Here is a 16,745-nt window from a genome sequence, read left to right as displayed (position 1 = left end):
ATGGTTACTAAATTTTGGCCGAAGTGTTGCTTTAAGTCTAGAAAAATTTCATACATACTTTATGGTCCAAAAACAAAGTTCAAATACAAAGACATAAACAGTACACAAGTGCATCAAATTAAATGTAAAACTATTGGGTAAAATGGTCAATCTGATATGGCTACATTAAGAATGGATCGTATACTCCTATAGCTAGACCAAACATTTATTACCTTCACTGTATGTAACGGGGAGAAGGGTCAGAATGAAAAGCATGGTAAGACATATTATAATTTGCTGCAGGGTGGCCTCTTGCACACTGCAGCAAATTATAATATGTCTTACCATGCTTTCAGAATAGACATTATTGCCTTTTACTTTTATCACACAAAATGTAATGAAAGCATTATAGCTGATCAATAATAGTAGTTGGTGAGGTTCAGCTGAGTTGTATGTAATGCAGATCAGAGTGGCACAGAGAGGAAAGCAAGAGATAAAACAGGCAAAAGAACTGCAGAGAAATGCAAAATGTACAACAGACTGAAGAACGAGGGAAAAAGCCTCAGAGGAGTACAGAGAAGTGAAGGCAGGGAGGATCCCTGAACTTGTTTTTTTTTTAACCCCAGGAAATATAGGCTTATTTTCAGTTACGGCCTGTATCTGAGCTCAAAAGAAAACTAAATAACAACACTGCCATCATATCTTAAAGTGGTCTCACAGTGGTGTTGATAGGAATCAGACATCTAAAGAGTTTTATGCCTCTGAAAGCTCTCTCACAAAAAGTTATTGCATGGAATGGTTAGATATATGCTGCAGAATGTCTAACACATTGTTTTACGATAGTTTTGTGATAAAGTTTTGCCTTAAAATGTACGTTAATCCGTTTATTTTAATCCATGTATGGTGGAGGGATACATGCAGGGTGTTGTAAGGCAAAATAGTCCCCAAGGAAAGCTTCTTTTTTCAGATTTATTACTATTTTACCATCATCAGCATTCCATATAAATACTCAAAGACAAGTGTAGGGTCACTGGTTTTGGATAGTAAATAAACTGGCCATATTTGTATTGTAGACATTGTGACCCTTGGTTCCTATCAACACCACTGTAAAGAAATCAGTCTAAGTTTCTCTGCAATGAACCACGTCACATCAAACCACTCTGAATGACTCTGTTTACACCTCAATGACGTAATTTTTGAGGATTTTTTTTTCAAATTGGTGGAAATTCAGATTTAACTGTGAACTGTTGAAGATTCGCATCGTTTCACGTTGAATTTAAGGGGCCGTGAAAGGCGACTGCTTGTCGACGTGCGCCATCTTGTGGAGCCTGAAGTCCATTTTACACTGAAAACATTTTACGTTGTCTTTTCTGGGAGCAAGACGGAGATGTTCAGCTGTTGTGTATGACTATATTGTTCCACAGATAAAAACAGATCACGTTCTGATCAAAGCTTTAAACAAATTCGCTTGATAGATTCGTCTTTAACTACGCTTTAGTCCTGCGTCAGGCCGGTTCCTCGCACGCACTCGACGGGGACCGATATAAAGTCACGTTAAAGTAGCTCCCTACACGCCAACGTAACGCCTGAAAATCGAAGGCGGCAGTACTTCTCCAATCTCTGCATGCATTTAGTCGTTTTAACTGTCACACACTTGTACAATAAGGAAAACGTGTTTCCGCCCGGTTTCGAACCGGGGACCTTTCGCGTGTTAGGCGAACGTGATAACCACTACACTACGGAAACCTGTACACACGACCTCTTGCCCGCCTCCCCAACCCTATCAGAGCAGAACTGAGCCTCTTAACCCGGGTTACTGAGCACAAGAAGACAGCCTGAGCAGCTGTAGCTTCAGAAAAGGTGAAATCTCTTCTAGATGTTGTGGTTTTCGAATAAAGTACGTGACAGAATCAGTATTCAGAAATTTTGTGTACAAACACGTCACTTCACCTGCTGCTCACTTTCTGCCCAAACTCCTCCTCACAGACGTGGTGACTGAATGTCTGACTTTTTTTGTTTTATTCTAATTCAAAAAGAAAGATAAAATCGCACAAAATCTTTTTTTTATTTTTATTATTTATTTATTTTTTTTATAAACACCGTTGCACCCGCGCCATAACATCTGTAGCCAACCAAACAGGATACCGTTAGATGCTGTTTGACTTCATCTTTAATCTTAATTACGAGATGCTTTTTCAGAATTACGACATAACATCTCGTAATAACGACTTGGCAGCAATAGGCCACCAAAGAGGCACATATTTATGGAGCCCTGCTGGTGACATCCCGTACATATGAAAGTAATGCGTGGCCACGACCTTGTAAGGCATTGGAACGAGCAAATTAAGTCGTGGCCACGACTTAGTAATGCATGGATACCAGACCCTAATGCGTAGACACGACTAAACAAGGCATGGGTAATTAGATAATTAATTAAGCGTTGTTCCCACAGCTTAATAAGGCATGATCTCGTTCCCAATGCCAGGGGATGTCACCAGCAGGGCTATCTCATATGCTTACATCCCAGTATTTTCTCATCTGGATAAGAATAAAAAGACTGCGGTGTTCACGTGTGGTTGCTGAATATTTAAAATACAATAAGTTTACAATACAAATACAACTGGCCATCATGACTTTCAGAATAACGCTCCCAGCTTTTTCTACTACTATTTAAGGCACTGTGGTGGCGTCCATTTGCACTCATCTTGTAATTATAATATTTCCAACAAGGGCTTGAAGGCAGTGTTAAATTTGATTTGGAAACCTGCAGTAAGAAACCTCTAAAGGAGGAGCGTTAGTGACCAGTTCAAGCCCATAATGGAGGCTCAGTAAGTCATATTAAAATAATTGGAATTGCAGGACAGTTTGGTAGCCTTGAAATTAGAAATCAAAACTGCAAAGGATGGTAGATTGTAAAGTATGGTAAGTTAGGCTGGGAAACTCTCCATTGCTGAAAAACTGCCAATAGAATAGCATGCTCCAGAGCAGCCATACAAGCCTAAAGTCACCATTCCCAGTGCCAAGTGTCAGCTAAAAAAAAAAGCTCCACAGCCCAATTCTTGGGAGCTTGATAACTTCTCCAGCCAATGCTGAGGTACGTGTGGCTACATTCTCTGTGATGGAGCACCACCCAGTACCTTTGGGATGAGCCAGAGTGGCATTTGTGATCTAGAACTAATCATCCAGCATCAAAAACCTGACCTCACTAATGCTCTGTTGGCAGAATGCAGTCAAATCCTCACAGCAATATAAAGCCTTCTGAGAAAAGGAGAGGCTGCTTCAGAGTAGTGTGCTGACTGTACAGGATACAGTCCTGGAGATTTTTCTATAATCACAGCCAGAAAACACTATCAGTGCATTGGAGGTGAAGAAGGTCTAATGTGTATTCATTAGAAAAACTAATGAAAACTGGAACTTATTGGAAATAATCATTGAAATTTCAGTGTTTCATCCAATTACATTTTTTATTTCAGTTTATGAATAATATTCACTTTGCTATACGACTATCAGTTTACAATAATAACCCTTCTGCCTATTTGACGGCACAGAAAAGTCTGAAGTACATCTTGCTGGCTGTTTGCTTCTTAGGGGCAGATTTATTCAAGGCGGTGCAAATTACTGAGAGTGTACCGACAGTATATCTACAGAGAATGTTCAAAATAATGAACATTTTCATTTTCCTAAAATTATAATGTGACATGGCAAGCATTTATAAGTGCTTTTTATCTGCTGAAAAAAAAAAAGTCTGATAAACTAATTTCTCTCTGAGCATGTCAGCCATGTTAGTGCCAAAAATAATACAAGTTTTTCCGAGATGTTAAACAGCACACAGTCAATATTTACTATTACCCTTGATAAATTGGTGTAGGTCATTCATTATTACAATCTCCTCTCAGTATTTTGCACATTGAGAGGGAAACTCTTATGAATGCATATGTAATTAAGCAAAAGCGCAAAAGAGCAGAGAAAGGCCCTTTAACCTCACAGGCGCTTAAAGCCTCATTTTGCCTGTTTAGTAAATCACGACAGCCACTTTTAAACACCAAAAAACAGTTTATGACGGCACTTAGAGTTTACTGAAAGTGAGAGTTAATGCTTACTGTGGTGAGCCTCATTGGGGTGACAGAGAGTCTCAAGACAGAATCATTAATGTTCTCAGTAATTTTGTTCCTAACATCAAAAAGACAACAGATCCTTCCAGAAAATCTGTCAAGAGAAAAATATGAAAGACTAGAACCTGGTGTAACCAAGTCAGCTTAAAAGGGCTATGCTTATTTTGTGCTTGACGAAATATGATAAACTAAGCATGTATTATTACATACAGTACCTTCTTCATAAATATTAAAATAATACAATCATCATTGCCAACATCATAAGTATTTTTATTATAAATATATTATCATTAGCAGCACATAAGATGCTAGGATGCAAAATTATTACACTGGTGCTTGTACTGTGTCGTGCATGTTTGAGCAAGCAGCGTGTAAGAATCACATTTCTATGAGTGCAAAGAAGAAGTGGAGGGTCTCTGGGATAGGCCCTGGGGACAGGAGTGCTGAGCATGCTGGGAACTGTAATCTGGATTGGACTGGTTTGGACTGGGACTGCCTTCTTTGACCTCTCTGTCCCGCTGAGCAGGGCACTCAAAGTGCACACAGTGGAACACCTGGAGAGAGAGGGAGAAAAAGGAAGAGAGTGGATACAAACACACTGATCATTTGCTTTATTGCAGAGGTGTCCAGTCATATCCGCAAAGGGCCAGTGCGGCTGCAGGTTGTCATTCCAAGCAAGCAGGAGTACAGCTGATTCCACTTGTTTAATGAGTTGGGCTATGTCTGCAGCAACTGATCAAGAGTGCTCACACTTTGCTGCAATGAAAACCCACGGCCACTCCGGCCCTTTATAGATTAGACTGGATGCTCATTTTAGTGTGTTCTATGTTTTATCCAAGTCAGTGGTCCTGGAGCCTAACCTGATTCAACTAATCAGCTAATAAACATCTCAGCTGTAGTGATGTGAGACAAGACTAAAATGTGCAGGCTAAGTAGTACTCGAGAAGAAACCTGGCTACTTTAACAGGCACATCTACCATATAGGTGCACTTCCTAGGGTTAAAGGTGCTGACTGAAACCCATCTGTTGCTGCACATATGTCAGCCACCCTCTACCCCTCTTCATCAATGGAAAAGAACCACCACAGAACCACCACTGACCGCACATGATTATGGTGGCGGACTACCAGATGAAAATCCCACAAACGTCACTGTGCCTGACACACTCATCCCACTGCACTACCATGCCACTACCAAGTCAGTTTGCTGAGAATGGTCCACCACCCAAATAATATCTGGTCTTACTATCAGAGAAAATATACATACAAGGTAATCTACATGGTAGACACAAATGACAACTCTGACTGGCTCGTACCTCGTTGGCTGTGTTATGCGTGCCGACAATGCGAATGAAGGAGGCAGGCTGTCGTTCAAACTGCAAGGTTTGCCACGACCTGCAGAGATAAGAGAGACAGAGGCAGTGATCATCAGCCCACAAAATGATTGAACAAAATAAATCATGAAATCATAGAATAAAAAAACATGTCTACAGCACAAATTAGGCTAACGGAAGGTGGGTGGCAAAGTGGAACACCTCTATGATGCTTTTATTTACAATTCAGTCATGAATGAAAACCACTGTGGAAGCATTTTGTACATTTCTAGTGATATGCCACTCATAGCTAGCAGCAAAAATAGACTGCACTTATAGCTGCACTGGCTTTGTATACGGCTTCCAAGCCAAACACAAACAGCAAAGTTACCGCTTCTGGTTTAAAATGCGCTTGATTTTACATAACTGTGCTTTTATGAGAAAGAGATGTCGCAGGGATCGTTAACTAAGAATGCTGATGAGCCAAAGAAATGACACCCAACCTGCAGGCCACTCTAGTACGGTCCACCACTCTGACCCACTGCTGCTGGTTAGTGGACACCTCCACATAGTAACTATAACTTCGTTCATCACAGTCCCATAGCAGCAGCCTACACACAGACAGAAAGACACATCTTAGTAAATATTTCTGTTTACTCATTCTCTCACTGTACCCTTTCAAGTATTAGCATAATCTGTAATTAAAAAAAAAACTGGCCAATTTTATGAAAAAAGATTTTAACAAACTGTATGTGTATAAAAAAAATGTGTGTCAGCTTCAGTACCCACAGTAATACACAGCAGTCTCTGAGATGCAAGGCTAGTCTGAGCTAGTTAGTACTAATATATTTTTGAAAACATCTGTAATCACATTACATGACTTTTTAATTAGCTAACTTGTATTTATGAAATTATACTGAAGGCTCCAGCAACCCTGCTGTGCCATATGCTGCTGTCAAAGCACTGTACTAACTTTCTGAGCAATGTACGCTCCCATCTCGCTTGATCATAAACAAGTTAATTCATAAACTACATGTTTACAAAATAAGCCTGCTGGATGCAAAATGTGGTGAAATTAACTACAAACTATGCTGTGAACCATTACTTCTGGCAGGGTATCTGACTGCACCATAAAAATCAGCACAAGCTTTGTACATACATACAAAGTAACTTTGCACAAAAACTATTATATTTCTGACTTGCGGTGTGACTACAGTAGACTGTATGGTGTCCATTACTTCTCTTACAGACGCATGAAATAATCATACCGCATGGAGCTGAGCATGTAAGGCTGAGCAAGCTGGATGACAATGGCCCCGGAGCCCAGCTGGTGGCAAGTGTAGCCCGAGTCCCAGTCGTAATGGCTGATATCCCCGTTCAACAAGGCGTTTCGACAGCGGCTCACTCCCTCCACTACACTTGCACATGCCTGCACTGTTGCAACATTCTCACTGGGGACTGGGGGGGAAAAGACGGACTGAGTTATATAAAGATCCTTGTCATTGATGGTTAATTATTGAGATAACAATTGAGGAAGATTTTCTTTTTCATTTTAGAGTTGTTTCAACTCCAGGCTATCCACTCATTAAAGAAACAGTTTGGCAAATGTAATCATCCACTAGCCAAGACGTAGTGTCCTGAAGTTTCGCTTCTTTACTTCTGTACTGAAGCCAATGATCTGAAGGCTAGCAAGGCTGACTACTGAGTATGCAAATATAATGCCAATATATAATGTTAATGCTAATCTAAACAAAATGGACAAATGTAAGAACATAATTCAAACATGGCTGCTACTACTGTTTCAGATATACAATGTAGTTTTGTCTATTGTTCTATAGACAACTGTATTTCATTGGCTAATTGGCTAGGTCAGTGGATAATCAGTAATGGGACCTTATACCCTACAGATTAGTATCATGCAAAATGCATGTTTAAATCACCCAATTCTCTCAAACCACATCTAGCTGTCCCAAATATAGTTGCTCGTTTCTGACACAGTATGACCATCCTGCTATCTATTAAAAATGGTCACAAATATGCTGCATAGAAAAAATATGTAGTGTTAAAAAAAAAGCAGCATCTTTTTTTTGTCCATTTTGTGGTTAGCCCTACAGTGTAAAACTAAAAAAGCTAAAATGTCTTGCCATTTTTGCTTCTTTAGTAAAGGGGAAAATTGTGTTAAACAGATTTTTCGCTGAGCCTCTTTATTTTGTGCAATACTTCATGGTGCTAATAAAGCTTCAAACAGCAGCAAAAGTGCAGCCACATTACCTACTAGGCCATTCTCCAGGATGAAAGGACGCTGTGTGTACATGCACTCCAGAGCCACTAAGTGAAAGACCTTATTGACAGTGTTGTGCGTCCCAACAACACGGATAAATCTGCATTGCACAAAACACAAACGCATTCAATAAAAGCATCTTAACCTGACATACCAAGAATGATAATCTTCATTGCTCAAGTAGAACTATATAAATGACAAAGTATAATGATATTAACCTGCAGACCCGTGCTTGGAAATAAAGATTCTGCCAAGAGCGACACAGGAACTTGGAGTGATCTACCACACGCACCCAGTCCAGCTCATCCATAGAGACCTCTATGTAGTAGGAGTAGGATCTAAAGAGAGCAAAAGAGGCTCAGTTTGACTGTTGCTGTCTATAGTTGCCATGGTGTGGTGTGTTCGATCTCGTGTCATGGCATTCAGTGTTCAGTCTTTTCAGAGTTTGTTGCTGTCAGTTTGATTTGATAGCAGAGGTCAAATTGGCTGCACTCACATTACAGGCCTTACTGTTCAATTTACATTGTTTTGCTCAGATATGATCTTTAGGCCTTGACTATTCACAGACCCATATCTATCAGACCACTACGTGTACATTTTCAAAATCAATAAAATCCAATGAACAAAAACAAAAAAATATCATATTTTACTTGATTTTACAGCAAATCTGACAGGAAAAGTCACACATGTAAGGTTGAAAATGAAAGCTATTTTTATGTACCACATTAAGGTTGACTGTCCCAATTTAAAAAGGCGAGTGTGAGTGAAGGTGTGAGTCAGATTAACATGCAACCTGAGTGTGATTTCAGTCCAAATCACCATCTTTGTCTAAAATTACTAATGATATCCACAACATACTTAGAAAAGCACATAATGATATAACTTACCAGGATAATGATAAAGTATCATTATATTGCCCATCCCTACTACAGGATAAGACAAAGATTTTTGCTGTGGATGTTGGCTAACAGGTTGTTAGCTCTTTATGATTAGGTGGAAGGTGGAAAAAGTAAAATAATTCCATAGCTTTCACTGAATTCTGATCTGATTCTATTTTCTATTTACAGCCACATGGTCAGTAAAGAACGTGTTTCTAATCTAGGACCACATAGTAAAAGATCCTATTTGGTGATCTGATCTGAGGGGATCAACCCAGTAATATTATGTGAACTGTTCAGCAGTCATATGAATGGCGATGGAGCTCTTCTTGGAGGATGCTCTGATTACCTGCTGTCTTTGTCCCACAGCAGCATGCGTATATGGTTGACGATGGAAGGCTGGCCCAGGCGGATCTGGATGCCAGACCCCCGGCCCTCCTCCTCTATGGGGTGTCTGGAGAAACCATGGTCCAGGTCGTAATTCTGAGTGTCTCCATCCAGCAAAGCAGACTTCAGCTCCCCCTTCACCACCACGGCTCCATGCTTCATAGTTGCTATGTTTTCCTCTGGGACTACACATAAAAAACAGGATGGGGCAATTACAGAACTAGCAATAAATGCATGGTATACCACTATTAAGTTATGAGTCTATCATTTTTCAATCGAGACCAAGTACGGCAGAATGTATTGAAAGTTCAATGTAATACTCTAGCTCTAACGTTATTTAGATAGGCTAACACATCATCATATGCCTAAGGGATAAAAAAAAAATGTAGTGCTTGAAATGTTTGAGCAGATCTTATTCTTTTTATATTATTTTAATTTAACAATCTAGGTTTGTGTCATTTTGCCTTCAAATGGTACACTTCATATCCTTTATAGTCTCAAAGTCTTTATACATTCAGTAAATTCAAATGACCTTAACATACTGCCTTAACAATGAGGTTAATCATTAAATCAGGCTACTCTGTACTGAGTCAAAGCATTTTTGTACTGAACAATGTCTGCTGTGAGCTGGGATCGTGACAAGGTTTTATGGGTGTACTGCGGTGTAATGAGCTTAAGGCAGTTGCTGTGCTACTTATAATGCATGCTAATGTGTAAAAAGCTGAAAGCGCTGGCACTGGTGCTCAAAACTGGCCTTGCACACATTATCTGTGGTTCTATGTTGCACATTCCGTCAAAACTTTATTTAAAATTTACATGATTTCAAAGCCCACATGCCTGTTAAGAATAGAGCTGATGATGAATACCCTATTGAGGAAATGGACACCTATATTGTTTCATATATGCAAATAAATACACCCATTCCTAGTCTACTCACTGTCTTCATGGGCCTTTCTATGCCATGTGCCCTCAAACAATCAAAAGAGTGGCAAGTACCATAGCTGATATGAGTCTGAGCATGAAGTTAAGTGCTAGAACACAGAGAGAAAGCAGAGCAGACTGACTGAGCATGCCGCGGTAGTTGAGGTCCATGTCTCTGCTCTCCGAGCGGGTCTGTATAGCATCCAGCAGGTCGTCAGGGCTGAGGAGGCCAGACGGACGAACCACATTCAGCATCTCGGACAGGCTCATTAGGGGAAGCCGCACGGCTGACATCACTTCATGCACAGCTGGACCCTCACCGTTGTGCCTGCACCAGCGGCAGAGGGCCTGAAAAATTTCCCTCTCGCTTGCAGCAAACGAGTCTCTCCCAACTACCGTTAGGAGGGCAGTCTGGGGAGAAGACAGAGAAATACACTGCTCATCATTCAAAAACATTTGACCTTTTTCTGAAATTGTTCATTTTTTCCCCCTCTCTCAATTAAAGGTAAAAAATCCAGCTTTTAAAGACTGTGTTAACTTAAAATAGCTATTTACTATTTACAAAGTGTCTTGCTATGAAGAATAGTTTTTGTCTACACCGTGATTTACATTTTCTTTTGCTGACTTTTCCAAAGGTTTGAGTGTCGATATAAAGTATATAAAAGACTTTCGTCAGTCGCCCCTTCAGTTTTTCCATACAAAAATGGCAAGATCTGAACATTTCTGGTAAACTAACAAGGACAACAGGCTCATGTGTACACTACTAGGGTTAGGTGGCTCTAATAGTAGTCAGTCAAGCACGACTAAAGTTTTGTCTGGAACAGGGCTGTAGCATCTGACAAAAAATCTGTCTCTAAAGTTAGCCTAATTTGTGTGCCAAGGTTCATGCTACCATAATAATAGAAGTAGCATGTATCCATGCAAATTGCAACTTCTGTTGTGCCACGTGATGTTTAGGTAGTGTTGGATGATTTGTAGTCAGAGAATGGACTCTTCTGATTAAAAGATAAAAAGCGCAAGTGTGCAAGCCCACAGACATTGGTGTTCACTCTTCTTTTTCTGTGTGTGTGTGCATCTGTGCTTTGGATCGTTTGATCTTTCTGCATGAGGTAGTCATTAATGCTTGTAATTAAGCACTTTTTAAAGCTGTCTCGTGACTATTGATTTTGCCTATGTGAGAAGCACTGTTTACTTTTAATATTAATATCAACCAGCCCAGGGACTGCAGATGAAAATTAGCCATCTGGCAAAATCTGGCATATTATGAAAAATTGATGCTGATTAATGTGTGTCCCTGTTAAATAAAAAAGTATATAAATTAGCTAAGCAATGTCCACCGGTGGGGCAGTTAAACTGTGAGAACACAGTCTAGAGTGAAAAGTCTAGGGAGAAGGCCGGATAAAGCCTTCTGCTTAAAAGAGGAGTGTTCAACTGGGTTCCTTCTGGGCCACAGCTCTGCAGAGCTGAGCATGTTTAATGAAGTAGAATGGTAAAATCTACAGTAGATGACAGGAGTCTGACACGTGGCCTCCACTACCATAACCTCCCTCTATTCTCTCAAATAATCACTGTGCTACTCACCTTCGAGAGGGTAAGAAAGCCATCCGTCTCCAGTACCTCTACAGCATGACGGTCCATGTAGGCACAGCAGGCCTCAGCCAGGCCCCTCAGACAGTACAGACTGGCCACATCAAATATCAAGCACACATTCCGCGTGTTCAGCAGCGTGCGCAAGAAGTCGCAGGTAGAAGCTTCTAGTGGCTGGAGGCCATAGCGGTGTGCCAAGCCCAGGAAGTCCAGCAGAGTTTCCTCTCGTGCTTCACTCAGACTGGCTCTGCCTGTGTAAAGGTACCGCAGGAGCATGGAGAAGGCTTCTGCTCGAGTCTCCTCCAAACGGACCTCTGCCTGAGGTTGAGACTCCCTCATCCCGCCATACAACAGAGCTCTGACAAGGGGGAAAATGAAAAGGGGTAAAACAGATTATGGTGAGAACCCACAATTACAAGACTTGTCACTTAATTTGATCTTTCTGCCTTGATGGTTTACATCCATATTTTAAAGCCACAACTATGAACATAGTCCTGCCCTGGACAGACCCGCTTGCAGTCTTTTGCAATCAAGTTAAAGCCACTGCTGACATTACAACCCTGGATAATGACCACAGTGATGTGCACAGACATAGTGAACTGTAATGTAAAATTAAAATTTTAAAAATTAAAAAAAAAAAAAATGGTCTGACCAATCTGATTACTGTCCTTTGCCACATACAGAATATGTATCCGATCTAGAACCACATATGAAAATGACTCAAACCTGTTTTGAAGAGCATACATTTGTGCTCACACAGCTTTCAAAAACAATTCTATCACACTTCTATCACAAAAACATTGTGCTGGATTTTTGCCATTTTAACTCTGTAAGGGGGACAGAGCCTTTTTTTACATGTTTCAACTTGCTCAAGAAGGACACAGTATGATGAGTGTTGAGCACCAACTGCACCACTGAGCCTATTTACACGTAGCCCCTTCAAATATCTTGGTCTAATCAGGTACCTATCTTAACATGGAAAAAAATGCAAACAGGACATATTGGAGACAGATTGCTATGATTTCAGATGCACCGGAAATGCAGCTGGGCCAAGTGTAAATTCTTTTTCTTAAAGGGACATAAGAAATCTTTTCCTCTCTAAAGGGACTCTATCACCACAGTACACAGAAATGAATTACAGAAGACAAAATAACAGTTTCTGATGACTTGAGCACAGTAAGTGTTCTTTTATGCACCAACTTGGGAACTGTAAGCCAATGCCGATTTTTGATACTTTTCATGCACCTGTGTGCTTATGCTGATACAAAAACATTTATAAAATGTAGACAGTAAAAGTACAACTACTCACATTTGTATAAATGAGAAATATAACATACACTACACTGCCAAAAGTATTCGCTCATCTGCCTTCACACGCATATGAACTTAAGTGACATCCCATTCTTAATCCTTAGGATTTAATATGATGTTGGCCCACCCTTTGCAGCTGTAACAGCTTCCACTCTTCTGGGAAGGCCTTTCACAAGGTTTAGGAGTGTGTTTATGGGAATTTTTGACTATTCTTCCAGAAGCACATCTGTGAGGTCAGACACTGATGTTGGACAAGAAGGCCTGGCTCGCAGTCTCCGCTCTAATTCTTCCCAAAGGTGTTCTGTCCGGTTGAGGTCAGGACTCTGTGCAGGCCAGTCAAGTTCTTCCACACCAAACTCGCTCATCCGTGTCTTTATGGACCTTGCTTTGTGCACTGGTGTGCAGTCATGTTGGAACAGGAAGGGGCCATCCCCAAACTGTTCCCACAAAGTTGGGAGCATGAAATTGTCCAAAATCTCTTGGTCTGCTGAAGCATTAAGAGTTCCTTTCACTGGAACTAAGGGGCCGAGCCCAACTCCTGAAAAACAACCCCACACCATAATCCCCCCTCCACCAAACTTTACACTTGGCACAATGCAGTCTGACAAGTGCCGTACTCCTAGCAACCGCCAAACCCAGACTCGTCCATCGGATTGCCAGATGGAGAGGCGTGATTCGTCACTCCAGAGAACACGTCTCCAATGCTCTAGAGTCCAGTGGCGGCGCTTTACACCACTGCATTCAACGCTTTGGATTGCGCTTGGTGATGTAAGGCTTGGATGCAGCTGCTCGGCCATGGAAACCCATTCCATGATGCTCTCAATGCACTGTTCTTGAGCTAATCTGAAGGCCACATGAAGACTGGAGGTGTGTAGCGATTGACCCTCCAGAAAGTTGGCAACCTCTGCGCACTATTCACCTCAGCATCCGCTGACCCCGCTCTGTCATTTCACATGGCCTACCACTTCGTGGCTGAGTTGCTGTCGTTCCCAATCGCTTCCACTTCGTTATAATACCACTGACAGTTGACTGAGGAATATTTAGTAGTGAGGAAATTTCATGACTGAACTTGTTGCACAGGGGGCATCCTTTCACGGTACCACACTGGAATTCACTGAGCTCCTGAGAGCGACACATTCTTTCACAAATGTTTGTAGAAGCAGTCTGCATGCTTAGGTGCTTGGTTTTATACACTTGTGGCCATGGAAGTGATTGGAACACCTGAATTCAATGATTTGGATGGGTGAGTGAATCCTTTTGGCAATATAGTATACGTCTGTAGGGTTACAGATGCAGAAAAACATAGCACAGCATTGACGTCTCCTAGAGTACAATAAATATGTCATCAAATCAGTTTGAAATATTGGTCAATCTAAACATCTAGCAGATGTCGATTTTTTTAAGCAACTATTTGCAGATACTGACATGACTTATGCGTACCTTAAAAGTTACTGTTTTTACGGAGGAATATTTTTTTGGAGAAAAAAAGGTTCTTCCCTTCTTATTATTATTAAAAGTATAACTGTATGGAACAAAATTTCTGCTCTCATCATTTCAGCAGACTGCGGAAGAGAATTCTTTCAGGTCACAACTGGAAAAGCAAATCAGATTTCTATCTCTCTAACAGAAACACACCAGGTGTAAACGGCACGTGGATAAACCTTATCTGGATCTTATCTGGACATGAAAGGAAGGGTAAATAGACTGCAATTCAGTTAAACATAGTATTTACACTGTGTGCAAAGACATAGTCTGATGAATTTAGAGTTCTAACTGCATCACATAGACACTAAATTAAGACTCTTCCATCTACATTACATGACAATTTGAGGCAATTACCTGAAGTATTGACAGCGAGCTGCCAGAATCACTCTGTGTGCAGGGAATCGCTTCTCCTCCACCACAAAAGTGACATCGCTGTATTCCTCGCCTGGCACTAATGCGCCCAGCTGCTCGGAGAGTAGGTGCAGGTGGTCGATCTCAGCCGCGGAGCTCAGCGGCCGAAGAGGGTGGCTGTCACTCATGGCCGCCGCAAGGGATTGTGGTCACATCTGTAAAGTTGCCACGTTTCACAAACATGACAGCTGTGAATTCATTTGGAAAATTGCAGCTTGCTATAACTACATAGGCACATTCCGAATAACGTACATTCCCCAAAGGAAATCCTAATAGCACCGCATAAGGCTATAATCACAGTAAGCGTGCCACTGATGACACAACAGATGGCTCCCTGGTCCTAATATAGTGTGTTACATAGATGAAACAATGCTTTGTACATCCAAATAGCATCCTACATGTCAAATATAGATTCATATGACTCCTTGTATAATACCCTAGACTGATTTACATGACGGACCCACCAAAACAGTGTAGGCTCCACTAAAGAAAGACCCACTACGGATTCATACGACTCCCTACATCGTGCCATCCACACAGTCTTAGCAAAAGAGGGTTCTGTATAGCACCAAAAAATGACTTAAAGTTTTCTTTAAAGTGCCATACACAACAGGTTTTCCATCATAGAGAATATCAATTTCAGCATTCAAACAGTTCTCTGAGTTGTCACAGTTCTATATGCGACCACTGCCTTAGACCCTACCAAAGAACCTTTGAAGAACCACTTTTTTACAGACATAAGTGAAATAATGGCTTCTACAACCAAAAAGTCCACTACAACTCCAAAAGGGAGCCAAGTGCGTATTAGGCAAAATATGAACAGTCACAGCTTTATAAGTGACAGACAGCTTCCTAATACATAAGACACCAGTGCTAAGACCAAAGCTACTGACTACTATGTCAAACATAAGAATGAACGCATGTCTAACTATTATTGGTTTACTGTTTTTGACAAACTATTTAAAGGGCAACTCCACCTATTTTTCGAAATTCCTGCATAATTCAATCATTGAGATGTAAACAAAATCAGAGAACGGAGCGTCTCAAGTCAAACCACTCTGAACGACTTTCCTAGATTAAATAACGCAGAGAATGAAAAATAAATCGTTGAATTTCCCTTTAATATGGCAAAATGCAGTTTTGGCCGCATTAGCTAACCTAGTCATTTAATCCATGACGTGCTTATAATGACAGGTGACCGGACCGGTTCTGTTGTAACAGCGGTTGTCTAACAACAGATAACCTCCATCAACAGTGGCTAATGACAGCTCTCAGGTCAGACCTGGCAGACTTTGAGACAGAAAAAGGTTCCGAGTACGAGTCAGTTAGTTTTGATGAGAATAAAACGTACTTCTGGATCCACCACTGCCTCAGGGACCCTCCCTTCATTGAAACAAGTCCGGCTAATAAAACACCAGACGAAACGTGTAAATACGCCAAACGTTTTCCTGAGGGTTCAGGCTTCTAATGTCACAGGACCCCAGTATTCGTGCTCCACAGTTTATGTTGTTTATGTTAACCTTACTAAGCTGAGGTTAGTAACTGAGTTAATGTTAGCTAGTCTAGCTGACGTTACCTTGCGTAGTCGTTCAGCCTAGCCTAGCTAACCACCAACTACCGCAGGTTAGCTAGCTAAATAAGCAAAACATTACCGAAAAGAAAAGGTCCGGGTCCAGTCCAGTCCACTCACAATGCCTCTTTCACCTCAGGTGCACAAAACGTGGTAATGTTATACAGTCTATTAACCGTGCTAGACACAAAATAACGAGCTAGGTTACCTAACCAGTTAGCTGTGTTTACAGTTCGTTGCTGGCAAAAGCTTAAGAAACACGCCTCTCAAAGTAGCTGGAGCCTCTTGTGGCGAGGAGAAAATCTAGCAATAACTTCCTTTTTTCCTTTTCTAGATTCGTTTTGCCATCACTGTAAAAACATTAATCAGGCTACTTATTTTAAAGAGCATTCACGTTAAACCATCGGCACTATGGGCGAACAGCTAAAGTATATTAACAACAAAATTCAACAGGCATTAACTGGGGCTGGGAGAACGCACACAAAGAGTCGATTCTCCGACCCAAGCTTTTG

General features: G+C 41.0%; 1 protein-coding gene and 1 non-coding gene across 2 annotated transcripts; both read right to left on the bottom strand.

Annotated features, from left to right (window-relative positions):
• Window positions 1-1,652: 1,652 nt before the first annotated feature.
• trnav-aac lies at window positions 1,653-1,725 on the bottom strand. The gene has a single exon. It is a non-coding gene; the product is annotated as a tRNA-Val (tRNA).
• A 1,705-nt stretch (window positions 1,726-3,430) lies between these two features.
• btbd9 (BTB (POZ) domain containing 9) lies at window positions 3,431-16,503 on the bottom strand. Its single transcript, XM_036575078.1, has 11 exons — window positions 16,316-16,503; window positions 14,607-14,818; window positions 11,451-11,814; window positions 10,013-10,280; window positions 8,911-9,133; window positions 7,902-8,021; window positions 7,674-7,783; window positions 6,671-6,860; window positions 5,906-6,013; window positions 5,406-5,484; window positions 3,431-4,645 (listed from the first exon to the last, which is right to left on the bottom strand). The coding sequence occupies exons 2-11, from the start codon at window positions 14,789-14,791 to the stop codon at window positions 4,478-4,480; spliced, it is 1,815 nt and encodes a 604-aa protein (XP_036430971.1). The 5' UTR covers window positions 14,792-14,818; window positions 16,316-16,503; the 3' UTR covers window positions 3,431-4,477.
• Window positions 16,504-16,745: the final 242 nt, after the last annotated feature.

This window comes from Colossoma macropomum, unplaced genomic scaffold (assembly GCF_904425465.1).
Source record: "Colossoma macropomum unplaced genomic scaffold, Colossoma_macropomum, whole genome shotgun sequence".
In the NCBI taxonomy this organism is placed as follows: Eukaryota; Metazoa; Chordata; class Actinopteri; order Characiformes; family Serrasalmidae; genus Colossoma; species Colossoma macropomum.
Note: the sequence above shows the minus strand (reverse complement) of the source record. Positions and strands in the feature narration are given on the sequence as shown.

Bases quoted from the DNA above. Each gene is read 5' to 3' on its own strand.
- btbd9 (XM_036575078.1), bottom strand. From the start codon at position 14,791: ATGAGTGACAGCCACCCTCTTCGGCCGCTGAGCTCCGCGGCTGAGATC. The intron at 11,815-14,606 runs GTAATTGCCTCA...CCCCCTTGTCAG, and splicing joins GCTCGCTGTCAATACTTCAG to AGCTCTGTTGTATGGCGGGA. The intron at 8,022-8,910 runs GTAATCAGAGCA...TGCTCTCTTTAG, and splicing joins CTGTGGGACAAAGACAGCAG to ATCCTACTCCTACTACATAG.